At 66.1% G+C, this 13665-nt stretch overlaps 1 protein-coding gene across 1 annotated transcript; it reads left to right on the top strand.

Moving 5' to 3' along the window:
• The first annotated feature begins 2240 nt into the window (after positions 1-2240).
• Positions 2241-10238, top strand: NTRK1 (neurotrophic receptor tyrosine kinase 1). Its single transcript, XM_065653504.1, has 17 exons — positions 2241-2428; positions 3770-3844; positions 3973-4044; positions 4536-4604; positions 4942-5096; positions 5199-5347; positions 5462-5588; positions 5669-5998; positions 6307-6324; positions 6556-6614; positions 6864-6966; positions 7348-7494; positions 7578-7708; positions 7786-7958; positions 9373-9613; positions 9796-9954; positions 10053-10238. Exons 1-17 carry the CDS (start codon positions 2241-2243, stop codon positions 10236-10238), a joined length of 2382 nt encoding a protein of 793 aa, XP_065509576.1.
• Positions 10239-13665: the final 3427 nt, after the last annotated feature.

The raw sequence follows: 13665 nt of genomic DNA, 5'->3' as shown, positions 1-13665 counted from the left end.
GGGGAGTGGGGTTTAGGGTTCAGGGACATGCCCCATCCGCCTGCCTCTGCTGCCGCTCCCCAGTCACCCAGCAAACAGGTCAGTAGTGTGACCCTCACCTTTTAGACGTGGGGAAACTGAGGCACGGGGCAGCCCTGCACTGGGAGGTGCCTGGGGCTGCCTTCGCACCCCTCCCCAGTCCTCGGCACTGGGACCAGTGTCAGGGCGGTGCTGGTCTGTGGAAGGGGCGTCACTGTCTAATCTGTGGCTGCGGGATGAACGAGAATAAAGCGGAATGAAGCTCAGCCACAGCGGTGTCTGGTTCGTGGGGGTCACGGATGAGGGGGTGGCACACGGGGCTTTCCACTCTCCCCCGAGCCAGCCCCATCACTTCCTGCGTGTCCCGGCTGTGGCTTTGCCCTGCGGTGCCTGAACCGGGGGCGTTTCTAGGGAAAAACGTCAAAGCAGCGGAATTTGGGAGGACGTGCTGTGTAGCAGCCACCGGCTTGCTCTGCCGGGGGGGCTGCTGGGTGTGGCCAGTGGGGTCTCATTGGAGGGTCACCCCGGGGGGGACCATGGCCTCGTGGGTGCTACCGCGGGCTGGGGTGGGAGATGGGTCCGGGTCTGAGCCGCGAAGGAAGAACGCAGGCTGAGAACATGCTCAACTCAGTGCACAGATGAGCCCCCCGAGGTGCTTCGGGACGGGCTCAGGGACAGGCAGCAGCTGGGTGGGGCTGGGGACCCACGGCAGGAGGGCAGCGGGTGCACACCGGCCGTGTCCTGCCTCCCTGGGGAGGAGGAGGAGGGTCCTGGCCAGGGGTGACAGCTGGGGATGGCCACTGTGCCACCAAATGTCCCCCCACCTCCAGCCTCTCTGCACTCCAACACAACGGGGCGCTGGGCAAAGAGCCTGGGCCGGGGTGGCTCCCTTGTGATTTGAGATTTTAGGGGTGGGCTGAAACATCGGAGGGCTCTTGGTGGCTTTGTGAGCCTGGGGGTGCTGATGTCATGTCACTTGTTCCTTATGCTCTGCCAGCTCTGGTCTGGAGCCAGGTCCTGGAGGGGGAGAGGTGTGGGGGTGTGTGTGCCCCAGTGGGACTGGGGGGGCAGGTTTGGGGACGTGGAGTGCAGCTTTGCGGGTGCAGGGCGCAGGTGTGCAGGCAGGGTGCAGGTACAGCGCTGGGGTGCAGGTACAGCACTGGGGTGCAGTACAGCACTGGGGTGCAGGTACAGCACTGGGGTGCAGTACAGCACTGGGGTGCAGTACAGCACTGGGGTGCAGGTACAGCACTGGGGTGCAGTACAGCACTGGGGTGCAGGTACAGCACTGGGGTGCAGTACAGCACTGGGGTGCAGGTACAGCGCTGGGGTGCAGTACAGCACTGGGGTGCAGTACAGGGCTGGGGTGCAGGTACAGCGCTGGGGTGCAGGTACAGCACTGGGGTGCAGTACAGCACTGGGGTGCAGTACAGGGCTGGGGTGCAGGTACAGCACTGGGGTGCAGGTACAGCACTGGGGTGCAGTACAGCGCTGGGGTGCAGGTACAGCGCTGGGGTGCAGTACAGCACTGGGGTGCAGGTACAGCACTGGGGTGCAGTACAGCGCCGGGGTGCAAGTACAGCGCTGGGGTGCAGTACAGCGCTGGGGTGCAGGTACAGCGCTGGGGTGCAGTACAGCGCTGGGGTGCAGGTACAGCACTGGGGTGCAGTACAGCGCCGGGGTGCAGGTACAGCGCTGGGGTGCAGGTACAGCGCCGGGGTGCAGTACAGCGCCGGGGTGCAGGTACAGCGCCGGGGTGCAGTACAGCACTGGGGTGCAGGCACAGCGCTGGGGTGCAGTACAGCACCGGGGTGCAGGTACAGCGTCGGGGTGCAGTACAGCGCTGGGGTGCAGTACAGCGCTGGGGTGCAGGCAGACGCCCCGCTGGCTGCCCGTACACGGGCGGGACACCCACCCCGTGGGGCGGGGGGCGCCGGGCAGGGCTGCAGCTGAGCCCCCGGGACCGGGGGCTTCCCGATCCCCGAGTACCGATGAGTCCCGGCCGGGGGGGCCGGTCCTGCTCCCCCATCCCCGCCCGCGGGTCGGGGGGGTCTCCGGGGCGGTGCGGGGGCGGGGGGAGCCGCCGGCCCCTCCCGGGAGGCCGGTCCCTGCGCTGCTTTTAAGCCCCGCGCGGCCCCGTGCTCGGGCTGCCCGGCAAGTGCGAGGGAGGCGGTACCGGGACCGGCAGCGGCTCCGGCAGCGGGACCGGCTCCGGCCCCGCGATGCCGCCGCTGCCCGCCTGGCTCTGCCTGGCCGCGCTGCTGCTGCCCCTGCCCCTGCCCGCCCCGGGCGCTGCCGATCCCTGCCCCCGGCCCTGCCGCTGCCCCCGGGCCGGTTCCCTGCTCTGCCGGGAGCCCGGCACCGTGGACAGCCTGGCCCAGCTGCTGGGAGCTCAGAGCTTCACCGACGTGTGAGTGGGGCTGGGGGTGGTGGGGCCGAGGGATGTAGGGATGGGGCTGGGGGCGGTGACGCTGGGGAGCAAGGCGGTGGGGCTGGGGGTGGCAGAGCTCCGGGACGGTGTGATGGGGCAGTGAAATGCAGGGGTAGGGCTGGGGGCGATGGGGCTCAGGGACCGGGCAGATAGGGCTGAGGGATGCAGGGATGGAGTTCGGGCTCGGGGACGGGGTGGTGGGACTGGGTATGATGCAGCTCAGGGATGGGGTGGAGGAGCTGGGAGTGATGGAGCTTGGGGACAGGGCGATGGGGCTGGGGGCGATGGGGCTTAGGGATGGGGTGATGGGGCTGGGCTGGGGCAGGGATGGAGCAGGGACACTACGGGGCTGAGATCGCTGCGCTGGAGCTGGATCTGAGGCAGTGCTGGGGCTGGGATAGCTGTGGGGAGCTTGGCAGGAGGTTTTGGGGGCTACAAAGATGGGGGATCCCTGCTGCATCCCCCCAGGGAGTGAGGGGTGGGGGGCAGCCCCTTGCCCCCTCTCGCAGCTATACCGGGGCTGAGGGCACAGTGGGGTCTCCGTGCAGGGAGCACCCACACCGCGGCAGGCAGGGCCAGAGTGCGAGAAGGGACATGGTGGGGCTGTCACCTTGCCCCAGGGTCTGTGGGCTGGGACACTAAAGGGGGTTGAGAGGGTACCCAGAATTTGCTGGGTAGGGGGGTCTCCTCTGCTCTTGCTCATCCCCCTGCTCCAGGACACGAGCTGGGGAGAGCAGGGCTGATGCGAGCAGAGGCGAGGAGGGTGCTTCGGGATTTATGGGGTGATGGGTGACACTGGGGTGCTGGGACTCCTGCGTCCTCCCCACACCGCAGCTGTGACTGTGCCGCATTGCCTGGGGCTGGCTGCGGCATGTCGCTGTGCCTCAGTTTCCCCGCATGCTGGGGGATGCTGCGCGGCGAGGTGCTGCCAGCTCTTTGTTCACTGCCGGGTGGGGCTGGTGGTGGTGGGGATGACGGGTCCCCCGAGAGACCCCCGGCTGTCCCCCTACCCCAGTCACTCTCATTCCCACAGCCTTGTCCATGAGGGTGGTGGTAGGGACCCCCCCCGTGGATGAGGGCCAGAGCCCCCCACTTCCCACTCACCTCTGGCTGCCCAGGGGAAACTGAGGCACAGTGGGGCAGCTCAGCCCCTTCCCTGTCCCAATCCTTGCCTGCGGGCTGGCACAGGGTAGTGCAGACACATCCTGGGGAGGGGGACAGCCGCGTCACCTCCGCTCCCCCTGCTCCGTGCTTTGCTGGCAGCCCCTGGCATGGAGGGTCCTGGGGCTGCTCCCCGATTCCCCCTCGTTTGCTCTCCAGTGTCATCGAGAACCAGCCGATGCTGACGAACTTGACCCGGGCTGACACCAGGATGCTGCGGGACCTCAGGAGCCTGTGAGCGCCCCGGGCTGGGGTCCCTGCACGGGGAAACGGGGGGGGGGCTGGTGATGGGGGCTCCCTGGTGCTCCCAGGATGGGGAGTTGGGGTTCCCAGTGTGGGTGCTCAGCCCTTCCCTCCCCCAGCACCATCTCCAGCTCGGGGCTGCAGCACGTCTCCACTGATGCTTTCCAGGACACCCCCAGACTGAGCCACGTGTGAGTATCCCCCCCACATCCCTTCCCCAACCCCTCTCCCATTTTGGGCCATCCCCGCGGGCGCTCCGTCCCGGTGCAGGGTGGCTGGTCCCCGCGCCCGGCAGGATCGATGGTGTCCCTGCTGTCCCAGCCAGCCCGGGGGGGTTGTGTGGGGCTTCACCTCTGAGTGGGAAACCATCGATCGGGGCAGGAGCGCAGGCAGCCGCGCTGTCCCTGTGTGGGAGGGGACCCAGAGAGCAGGGGGTGACCCTGCTGTGGGGTGCGTGGGGCTCCCCGCTGGCAGGGAGGTGCCTGAACGCTGAGCTTGGTCACGCCTGGCAGGGGTGGTTTTGCTTGGTCACGGTGTGACAACAGTGGCACTGGCACGACAATGGTGGCCCTGGTGCTGCCTCATACCCTGGCATGTGCTGGACCCCCTGCAAGGGTTGGGGGGGTGATGTGGGACTGGGTCTGTGGGGGGAAGGGGTGGCTGATGGGGTCTGTCCCGGCAGGAACCTTTCCTCCAATGCACTGCACAACCTCTCCTGGAAAACCTTCCAGCATCTGCCCCTGCAAGAGCTGTGAGTGACAGGGGGGGAAAGGCGAGTCCGGAGCTTCCCCCGCTGAGGCTGCAGCCCCGGGGGGACACGGAGGCAGCAGCGGGGCTGGGGATGCGCCTCCGGTTGTGGCTGATGATCTGCCAGCTCTGACAGCCATGGGCATGGGGATGGGGATGGGGTGGCTCGCGTGGCATGGCACCTGGCCCTGGGTGCATCCCCCTGCCCGGGAGTGCTTGGTGCAGAATCGGTGCAGCCAGGGCCGGGGGTGCTGTGGCTGACCCCACTGGGGATGCACGACCCGGAGTCTGAGCCACCACAGCCCGTGTCAACCCCTGTCCCCTTCCCTGCCCCGTCGCAGCGTCCTGGTGGGAAATTTCTTCAACTGCTCCTGTGGTGTCCGCTGGCTGCAGCTCTGGCAGAACGGGAGCCGGGCCGAGCCGGGGAACCAGTCGCTGGGCTGCTGGGAGGGCAGCGTCATGGTGCCACTGGGCAGCCAGCCCCTCCGCGCCTGCGGTACGTGCCAGGGCACCCCGACAGCTTTGGGTGCTTGTCCCCCTTCCTGAGCCACTTGGCCACGGACAGCGTGGGACCCCGCTCACCCCCTCTCCTCTGCAGAGCCCCCGACCGTCCGCATCGAGCCCCCCGAGGCGGTGCTGCGCCAAGGGGACAGCGTCAACCTCACCTGCCGCATCGCGGCCGAGCCGCCGGCCACCGGGGAATGGCTGGTCCCCGAGGTGGGATCCGAGCCGCCCGTCGTCACCAAGGCAAGACTGTCCCTGCCACAGCGTCCCCTTGCTGGCGGGGTGGGCAGCGGGGATGCAGGAGCCGGCACATCTCTTGGGGGGTGTTTGCTCACCCCATCCTGGTGCTCCCCGCAGCTCTCGGACTGGGAGATCATCCTGGAGATCAGCAACATCTCCTCCCGCCTCAACCACAAAGACCTGACGTGCCGGGCGGAGAACGTGGTGGGATCAGCAGAGGACAGCGTGATGCTGAATGTCACCTGTGAGCAACCCGGAGGGCACCGGTGCGGGGTCCGGGTGAGGGGTCTGACTCGGGGACCCACTCAGCGTTGTCTCCCCCAGTTCCGCCCGTGATCCTGCTCCTGCACGAGGCCATCCCGCAGCACTTCTGGTGCATCCCCTTCTCGGTGGACGCCAACCCCGTCCCCAGCATCCGCTGGCTCTTCAACGGCTCGGCGCTGGCCGAGGGCCCCTACATCCACACGCGCATCGTGGAGTACGAGCACAACTCCACCGTCCTGCACGGCTGCCTGCAGCTCAACCGACCCACGCACGTCAACAACGGCAACTACACCCTCCTGGTGCGCAACCCGCTGGGCTCCGCTGCCCGCAGCGTCCAGGGCCGCTTCATGGACAACCCCTTCAGCTTCAGCCCCGAGGAGCCCATCCCCGGTGGGTGCCGGGTGGGCGGGCTGCCTGGGGGGGCCCCCTCCCTGGTCCCTGTGGATGGGCTGTGCCGCGGCTCTCCTTGCACTGCTGTGCGAACGGGTGGTGTCTGGCCCTGCCTGGTGGCTCTGAGCAAGCCCCTGCGTGCCTCAGTTTCCCCATGGCGAGAGGAGGACGACGGGGTGCTCTCACCCGGGGAATAACGAGTCCCATGCGTGCCTCAGTTTCCCCAGGGTGGGAGTGGGAGGATGGGGTGCTCTCGCGTGGGGAATAATGAGTGTTTCTCCTTTCTCTCTCCCTCTGGGCTGCACCAGTGTCTCTGTCCCCACCGGGTGAGTGACGGAGCACGATGCTCCCTGCGGGGTCCCCACTGCCGTGGCGCCCCCCAAACTGAGCATCCCCCCGCACCGGGGCTGATCCTGGGGTATCCCCACCCTGCAGTGAGGGTGCAGAGTCATTGCAGGGGTGTTACCATCCTGGGTGTCCCCTCACTCGCCAGAACCACCCCAGGGGATGGGGCCCCCCCACCCCACGCTCACCCCACACCCGTCTCCCTGCCCCAGGCACCAGGAACAGCTCGCTGGAGGGGCCCGTGGAGACAACGGACGAACACACGTTCGGGGTGAGGAGCTGCTCTGTGGTTTGGGCTGGGGGGGGCAGGACACCCAAAGGAGGCTGAGACGGCTCCTTAGGGCACAGCCCAACCAGAGCCAAGCGGGATGGGGACATGTGATGGGGATGATGGGCACAGTCACGGCGCCTCAGTTTCCCCTGCGGCAGTTTATGGGACCTGTGGCGATCTCAGCCCCCCAGGGCTGGGAGAAGGGACCCGGTGGGACCCCAACCTGAGCCTTGTCCCTGCTGTCACCAGGTCTCGGTGGCCGTGGCGCTGGCCGTGTTTGCCTGCCTCTTCCTCTCCATCATGCTCATCGTGCTCAACAAGTGTGGGCGCCGCTCCAAGTTCGGCATTAACCGTGAGTCCCCCCACCTCGCCCGGTGCTGCAGGGACCGAGCTGTGGCACAGGGACACCCCCGGTCCTGCATCCCTGGGGTGGCCGAGGCCGTGCCGGCTGCCGGGGGGCAGGGCACGGCTGCGGGGTGACAGTCCCTGGGGGGACCAGACCGCGGCGGGGGACTGTGGATGGGGCCCATGGGGGGGTGCTGGCCCCCCCAGCAGGGCGGGAGCAGCTGCTAATTCACTCCTGGAATGGATTCAGCCTCTAAATGGGTTTGATCGGGCTGCCGGGCCCCCGGGGGCCGGCTGGGGTGGGGGGATGCTCGGCAGAGCCTGGCACTGGCTGCACTGCCTGGGGGGGGCGTGGGACCCCCCAATGGCCTCGCCTCTGTCCCCGCAGGCTCGGCGGTGCTGGCCCAAGAGGACGACCTGGCCATGTCCCTGCACTTCATGAACCTGGGCAGCAGCCCCTTGTCCTCGGCCGAGAGCAAGCTGGAGGGGCTAAAAACCAACTTCATCGAGAACCCCCAGTATTTCTGCGATGCCTGTAAGAGTTGGGGGGGGCTGAGCATCCTCCCCTGCACCCATCCCCAGCCTGGGGGGCACTGACGGGTGGGTGTCCCCCCCCAGGCGTGCACCACGTGCAGCGGCGGGACATCGTGCTCAAGTGGGAGCTGGGCGAAGGCGCCTTCGGGAAGGTTTTCTTGGCCGAGTGCTACAACCTCCTCCCGGAGCAGGAGAAGATGCTGGTGGCCGTGAAGGTGAGGAGGGGACGATGCCGGGCGGGGGGTGCCTGCGGTGGGGGGGTCGGTGCTGGGCTGACGCCGTGTGCCGGCAGGCGCTGAAGGAGGTGACGGAAAGCGCCCGCCTGGATTTCCAACGCGAGGCCGAGCTGCTGACGGTGCTGCAGCACGAACACATCGTCAAGTTCTATGGCGTCTGCACCGAGGGCGAACCCCTCATCATGGTCTTCGAGTACATGAAGCACGGCGACCTCAACCGCTTCCTCAGGTGGGCTGGGGGGTCCCATCCGTCCCCCCCTCAGCTCCATCAGTGCCGCGGCGCAGCCAGCCTGCTCCCTGCTAATGCAGCCCTCCTTGCAATATTGATTAGATTAGCTGTCTGAGAGGCTTAAATAGAGAGAGATTGGCCATCAGCTGGAATAAGCAGAGACTTTTCGATTGCCCCCCCAGGTATTGCTGCGAGACGGGGGGGGCTGCCAGAGGCATCGCTTTAGTGGCCGCGCAATGAGCTCTGAGACGTGGCTTTTATGATTATTGTGATGGGACTTGGCATTAATGGTTCTGCCGAGCAGAACCCCCCCCAGCTCCCGGCCACGGCCGCTTCGGCACGGCTGTCAGCCGCGCTCGCCATCAAAGGCGAAACGGCTGCAGGGGCCGGAGCCGCGCTGGCCCCGGCCGGCCTCGCACGCCCCGTGTCACACGCGTCGCTGCGCTTTCACACCCGGCCGGTGTGGGCTCGCACCCACCGATGTGCAGCTTCCCTGGACTGACAGGCCATGCATCTGCACACACATGCACAGCTTTCCTGTGTGCGTGCTCTTCCTTGGCATGTGTGCACACGTGTGCGCACCATTCCTGTGTGTGTGCACGTGTGTGCGTGCTCTTCCCTGGCACATCTGCACATGTGTGCTCACCCTTCCTCTGTGTGCCTGCACATGTGCACACCCTTCCCTGACATGCATGCACACGTGTGCACACCTTTCCCCTGTGCATGCACACGTGTGCATGCTCTTTCCTGTCATGTGTGCACAGACCTGCATGCTGTTTCCCTCTGCGCACACACACACATGTGCACACTCTTCCCTGTCACGTGTGTACATATGCATACGTGCTTCCCTTCTGTGCACACACCTTCCCTGGCATGTACACATGTGCACACCTTTCCCTTGTGTGTACACATGCCGGGGAAGGATGCCTGTGTGTGTGCATACACATGTGCAGGTCCTTCCCTGCTGTGCACACATGCACATGTTTATGCCCTTCAAGTGCACATGTGTGCACTAGTGCACATCTTTCCCCTGTGCACGCACACATGTGCACACCCTTTCCTGGCATGCACTCACACAAGTGCAAGCCCTTCCCTGCGATCTGTGCACATATACACACATATATACACGTGTATGCTGTTCCCCGGCATGTGTGGGCATATGTGCATGCCCTTCCCCTCTGCATGTGCACACCCTTCCCTGGCATGCATGCACACACGTGCATTTCCTTCCCTGGCACGTGTGCACACGTGCACGGCCTTCCCCAGCGTGTGTGTATGCATGTGCACATTCTTCCTGGCACGTGTGTGCACATTTGCACACCCTCCTGGCACACACCTCTATTGGCACTCACCTCTATTGGCGCTCACCTCTCCGCTCCCGGCCCCTCTCCGAGCAGTCCCTGTGCCCCGGCAGGTCCCACGGCCCCGACGCCAAGATGCTGGACCAGGGGCAGGGGCAGCCCCGCGGGCAGCTGACGCTGAGCCACATGCTGCAGATCGCCACGCAGATCGCCTCGGGCATGGTCTACCTCGCCTCCCTCCACTTCGTCCACCGGGACCTGGCCACCCGCAACTGCCTGGTGGGCCACGAGCTGGTGGTGAAAATCGGCGACTTTGGCATGTCCCGGGACATCTACAGCACCGACTATTACCGGGTGAGCGGGATGGTGAGCTGCGCTCCCCTCTCCAGCTCCACGCTCAATTTTCCCTTTTAGCTGCTGTCCCCCAACCCGCCTCCATCCATATTTAATGGGAGATGTGCTTAATAAGCAGGGTTAGGGCTGGGGAGGTGATTGGGGGGGGGTCCCTGCCCCACTGACACCCCCACTGATGGCAGGTGGGGGGCAGGACCATGCTGCCCATCCGCTGGATGCCCCCCGAGAGCATCCTCTACCGTAAATTCACCACCGAGAGCGATATCTGGAGCTTCGGCGTGGTGCTCTGGGAGATCTTCACCTACGGGAAGCAGCCCTGGTACCAGCTCTCCAACACCGAGGTGAGCGGGTGGGCGGTGGGGAGGATGAGGATGGTGCCAGACCCCCCGCCATGGGGGTGCCGGCCCCCCCGGCTCCATCTCCATCCCCGCTTGTGCAGGCCATCGAGTGCATCACACAGGGCCGGGAGCTGGAGCGTCCCCGCACGTGTCCCCCCGAGGTGTACGGCATCATGCAGAGCTGCTGGCAGCGGGAGCCCCAGCAGCGCCGGCCCATCAAGGACATCCACAGCCGCCTCCAGGCCCTCGTCAAGACCCCCCCTGTCTACTTGGACATCCTGGGCTGAGCGGGGACCCCCACCCCGCCTCACCTCCCCGCTGCCCCCCCAGCCCTCCCTGCTGCCGGGGGGCACAGCTCACCCTGCCGGGGGGGTCCAACCCCTGTCCCTCACCCAGCAGAGCCCCCCGGACTGATGCCCTGATGGGGGTTGAGGACTGAAACTTTATTTATGACGGGAAGTGCCAGCCCGCCCGCCCTGGGAGCTGCAGGGCTGAGATGGGGACCCCTGAAGCCGTGTCCCCCATGGTTCTGGCTGTGCCGCCTGGCTCCTCGGCATATCCCTGGCGTGCCGGGACGGCGGCACTTGGCTGATGTGGGTTTGCTTTGGGGGGCAGAGCTCAGAACCCCCACCCCAGCACTGGAGCTGGGGGGCTCGGCTGTGCCGGGGAGTTGGGGGTACCCCGTGGCTTGGCTGCTCCCTCATCCCCGGTTTGGGGACACCCCGCGCTCGTTTGCTCTGCAGCAAAACTGGTCGATAATAAAACCATCCGTCTCCCCCCGCCCTGGGACCTTGCTGCGCCAGGGGGTCTGCTGGGCACGGCGTGGGACTGGGGGCTTTTGGGGAGAAAGAGGAGCCTTTTGGAACTGGGAGGCTCTGGCTGGGGAAGAGGAGCTGGAGGGGATGCGCTGGTACGGGAGGGTCGCGCTGCCACCGTCAGGGTCCCACCCCAACCCAAAAAGCGCTTTTTGGCTGTGCTGTGGGGCCCACCCTGGGCATCCCTGCGACCCAGAGATGCTTCGCCATGCCCTGGCCCGGATGCCTGGGTCCCCTCGCCAAGGGCTCAGGGGGTGGGGGGTCAGGACTTTGCAGCACAAAGGCTCAAAGAAGCCACCCACCCCCCAAAAAAAGATCAAAGCCCTCCCTTCCCCGTGCCCCCTCGTTGGGGCCGGGGGTTATCGCGCGCCCTTCAGCATCCACTTCATCATCCCTCCCCAGGCCCTCCGGCCGCCCTGGTAATGGTTGAGACCTGGATCTGACCGTAATGGAGCTGAATTGATTTCATCTGGCTAATTAGGCAGCACAGGCAGGGCCCTGGCAGCTCCTTTGTTACCCACTGCGACCCGAGATAAGCAGGAGGAAAGCAGGGCCGTAGGGGAAACTGAGGCACAGAGCCAGGCGGGAGCGGCTGGGGGTCCAGGGCGGGTGCCCAGGGGCTCGGGGCCGGCACGGCGCGTGGCGCAGCTGCGGCTGGATGTGGCGCGCCAAAAGCTGGAGCAAAGCGGAGCCGCCCCCGGCGTCCCGCAGCCTGTCACCCGTCCCAAACCCGTGGCGGGGCTGCGCCCAGCCCCCAGCCCGGGACGTGGGTTCCCCTGTTTGGCCCCAACTCTTTGCTGAGGGTCCAGCCCCGGAGCCGCGCGGGCAGGATCTGGCCCTGCTCCGGCACAGGCCCCCACCTGCATCCCCCCACCTGCTTCCTTGGGGTCTCTCTCATCGCTGCCCGTGCTGATTTATGGCCTTTTTTCCCTCTTATCTAATTTGAGGAAGGAACGAGATTACAACCTTGAGCTTTTCCAGCCCCACGCCACAGATTGCCGCAGACCAACGCCCCAAACGGGACCCTGTGTGGTGCGGAACCCCCCCCAGGAGGGCTGGTTTCCCCACAGCTGTGCCTCAGTTTACCCCACAGGGTGGCCGTGCCTCAGTTTCCCTCTTGGGGCAGCCAGGGAAGGGTTAAGCCCCCCCAGCTGCTTTCCCTAAAGGGTTCAGCCCTGATTGATTTTATTCTCCTCCCCGCCGCCCCGTTCCTGCCGCAGTTTCTCCATTTCACCCGCTCCGGGGGGAGCGGTAATGGACTCTGGCAATGAGGTAATTAACGGCTCCGCTCGCTGGCAGAGCTGCCCCCCCAGCGGCCCTGCGGCCTGGCCCCGCTAACGAGGGTTAATGAGGGTTGGGGGGCCCGGGCCCGATCCTGCCTCTTGCAGCCGGCGAAGCCACCGACGGCCCATGGCCGTGCCCCGCACGGGGGGTCCCACCCTGGGGGGGTCCCACCCTGCTCCAGCTGCCCTCCCGCTCCCCAGCGCTGCCAGCTCTGCTCCCTGGGGGGTCCCACCCCCTCAGCAGCCCCTAAGGGGGCCCCCAGGTCCCCCCTAAAGGGACCGGCCGTGTGCTTTTGCGTTCCCCCCGCCAGGGATGGGGCGGCTGATTTGGGGGACATCAGGACTGCGGCTGCAGCTGCATCCCAGCGCTGCGGGTCCTGGGGGGGCTGAGCTCCGGTCAGACCCTGCACGGCCCCCGGCCGCCCCTAAGTGCACTTGGGGGTCCTCGTCCCCTCCGGCACCGGGGGTCTCGGGGGGCCTGCAAAGGCATCTCAGCACGAATGAGGTGTAGCTGAAGTGCTGCTGAAGTGTCCCCGAGCAATATTTCCCCGTCACCCTGGGGACACCTTACTTAAGAGCAGCAGAGCGGGGGGCACTTCCACAGCAGGTCCCTGGCTCCAGGTGTCCCCACCTTGTCCTGACCCCAGTGTCCCCAGCCTGGGGCCCCTCTGCACCCGCAGCCCCTGCGGTCTCAGTGCTCGGCCCTGCTCCGGGAAGCACCGTTTTGGGGCGGCTGCGGGTGGGCTTGATCCTAATGGAGCCCCGGGGTGGGCTGGGGGGGGAGCGGGTGAGCTGCGCTGGGACGTGAAAATCGTTATGAGTGATTAGAGCTATTACTGTAACGAGGAGAGGCAATTAACGGCGCCTTGACATCAGTTGAGGCCAGCTAATGTACGTGTGCTCGCTAGGAGCAGGGGGTGGCCGGGCATGGGGGGGCAACACGTGCTGGTGAGATGCCTGGCCGCGGTCCCGGGATGGGGGTGACGTGGGCAGGATCCCATGGTGAGGGGGGTGAAACGTGGCTGGGGTTGCCAGGATGTAGCTGGGACACATGGCCGGGATCCCAGGGATCCAGGGTTGACACAAGGACAGAGATTCTGGAATATGAGGCTGATGCAGCACCAGGAATCCTGGGACAGAGGAACGTGGGAGAAACACATGGCCAGGGATTCCAGTAATGTAGGGATGGGGTGTGTCTGGGATGCAGGGGTGATACATGCCTGGGATGTAGGGACGATGTGTGCCCGGGATGCTGGGATGGCGAGATGATGGGTGCCCAGGATGCTGGGACGATGTGTGCCCGGGATGCTGGGATGGTGAGATGATGGGTGCCCAGGATGCTGGGACGATGTGTGCCCGGGATGCTGGGATGGCGAGATGATGGGTGCCCGGGATGCTGGGACGATGTGTGCCTGGGATGCTGGGAAGGTGGGATGATGTGTGCCCGGGATGCTGGGAAGGTGGGATGACGGGTGTCCGGGATGCTGGGACGATGTGTGCCCGGGATGCTGGGAAGGTGGGATGATGTGTGTCCAGGATGCTGGGACGATGTGTGCCCGGGATGCTGGGAAGGTGGGATGATGGGTGCCCGGGATGCTGGGCACCTGGCCCAGGCT

This window comes from Caloenas nicobarica, chromosome 31 (genome assembly GCF_036013445.1).
Source record: "Caloenas nicobarica isolate bCalNic1 chromosome 31, bCalNic1.hap1, whole genome shotgun sequence".
Lineage (NCBI taxonomy): Eukaryota > Metazoa > Chordata > Aves > Columbiformes > Columbidae > Caloenas > Caloenas nicobarica.
Note: the sequence above shows the minus strand (reverse complement) of the source record. Positions and strands in the feature narration are given on the sequence as shown.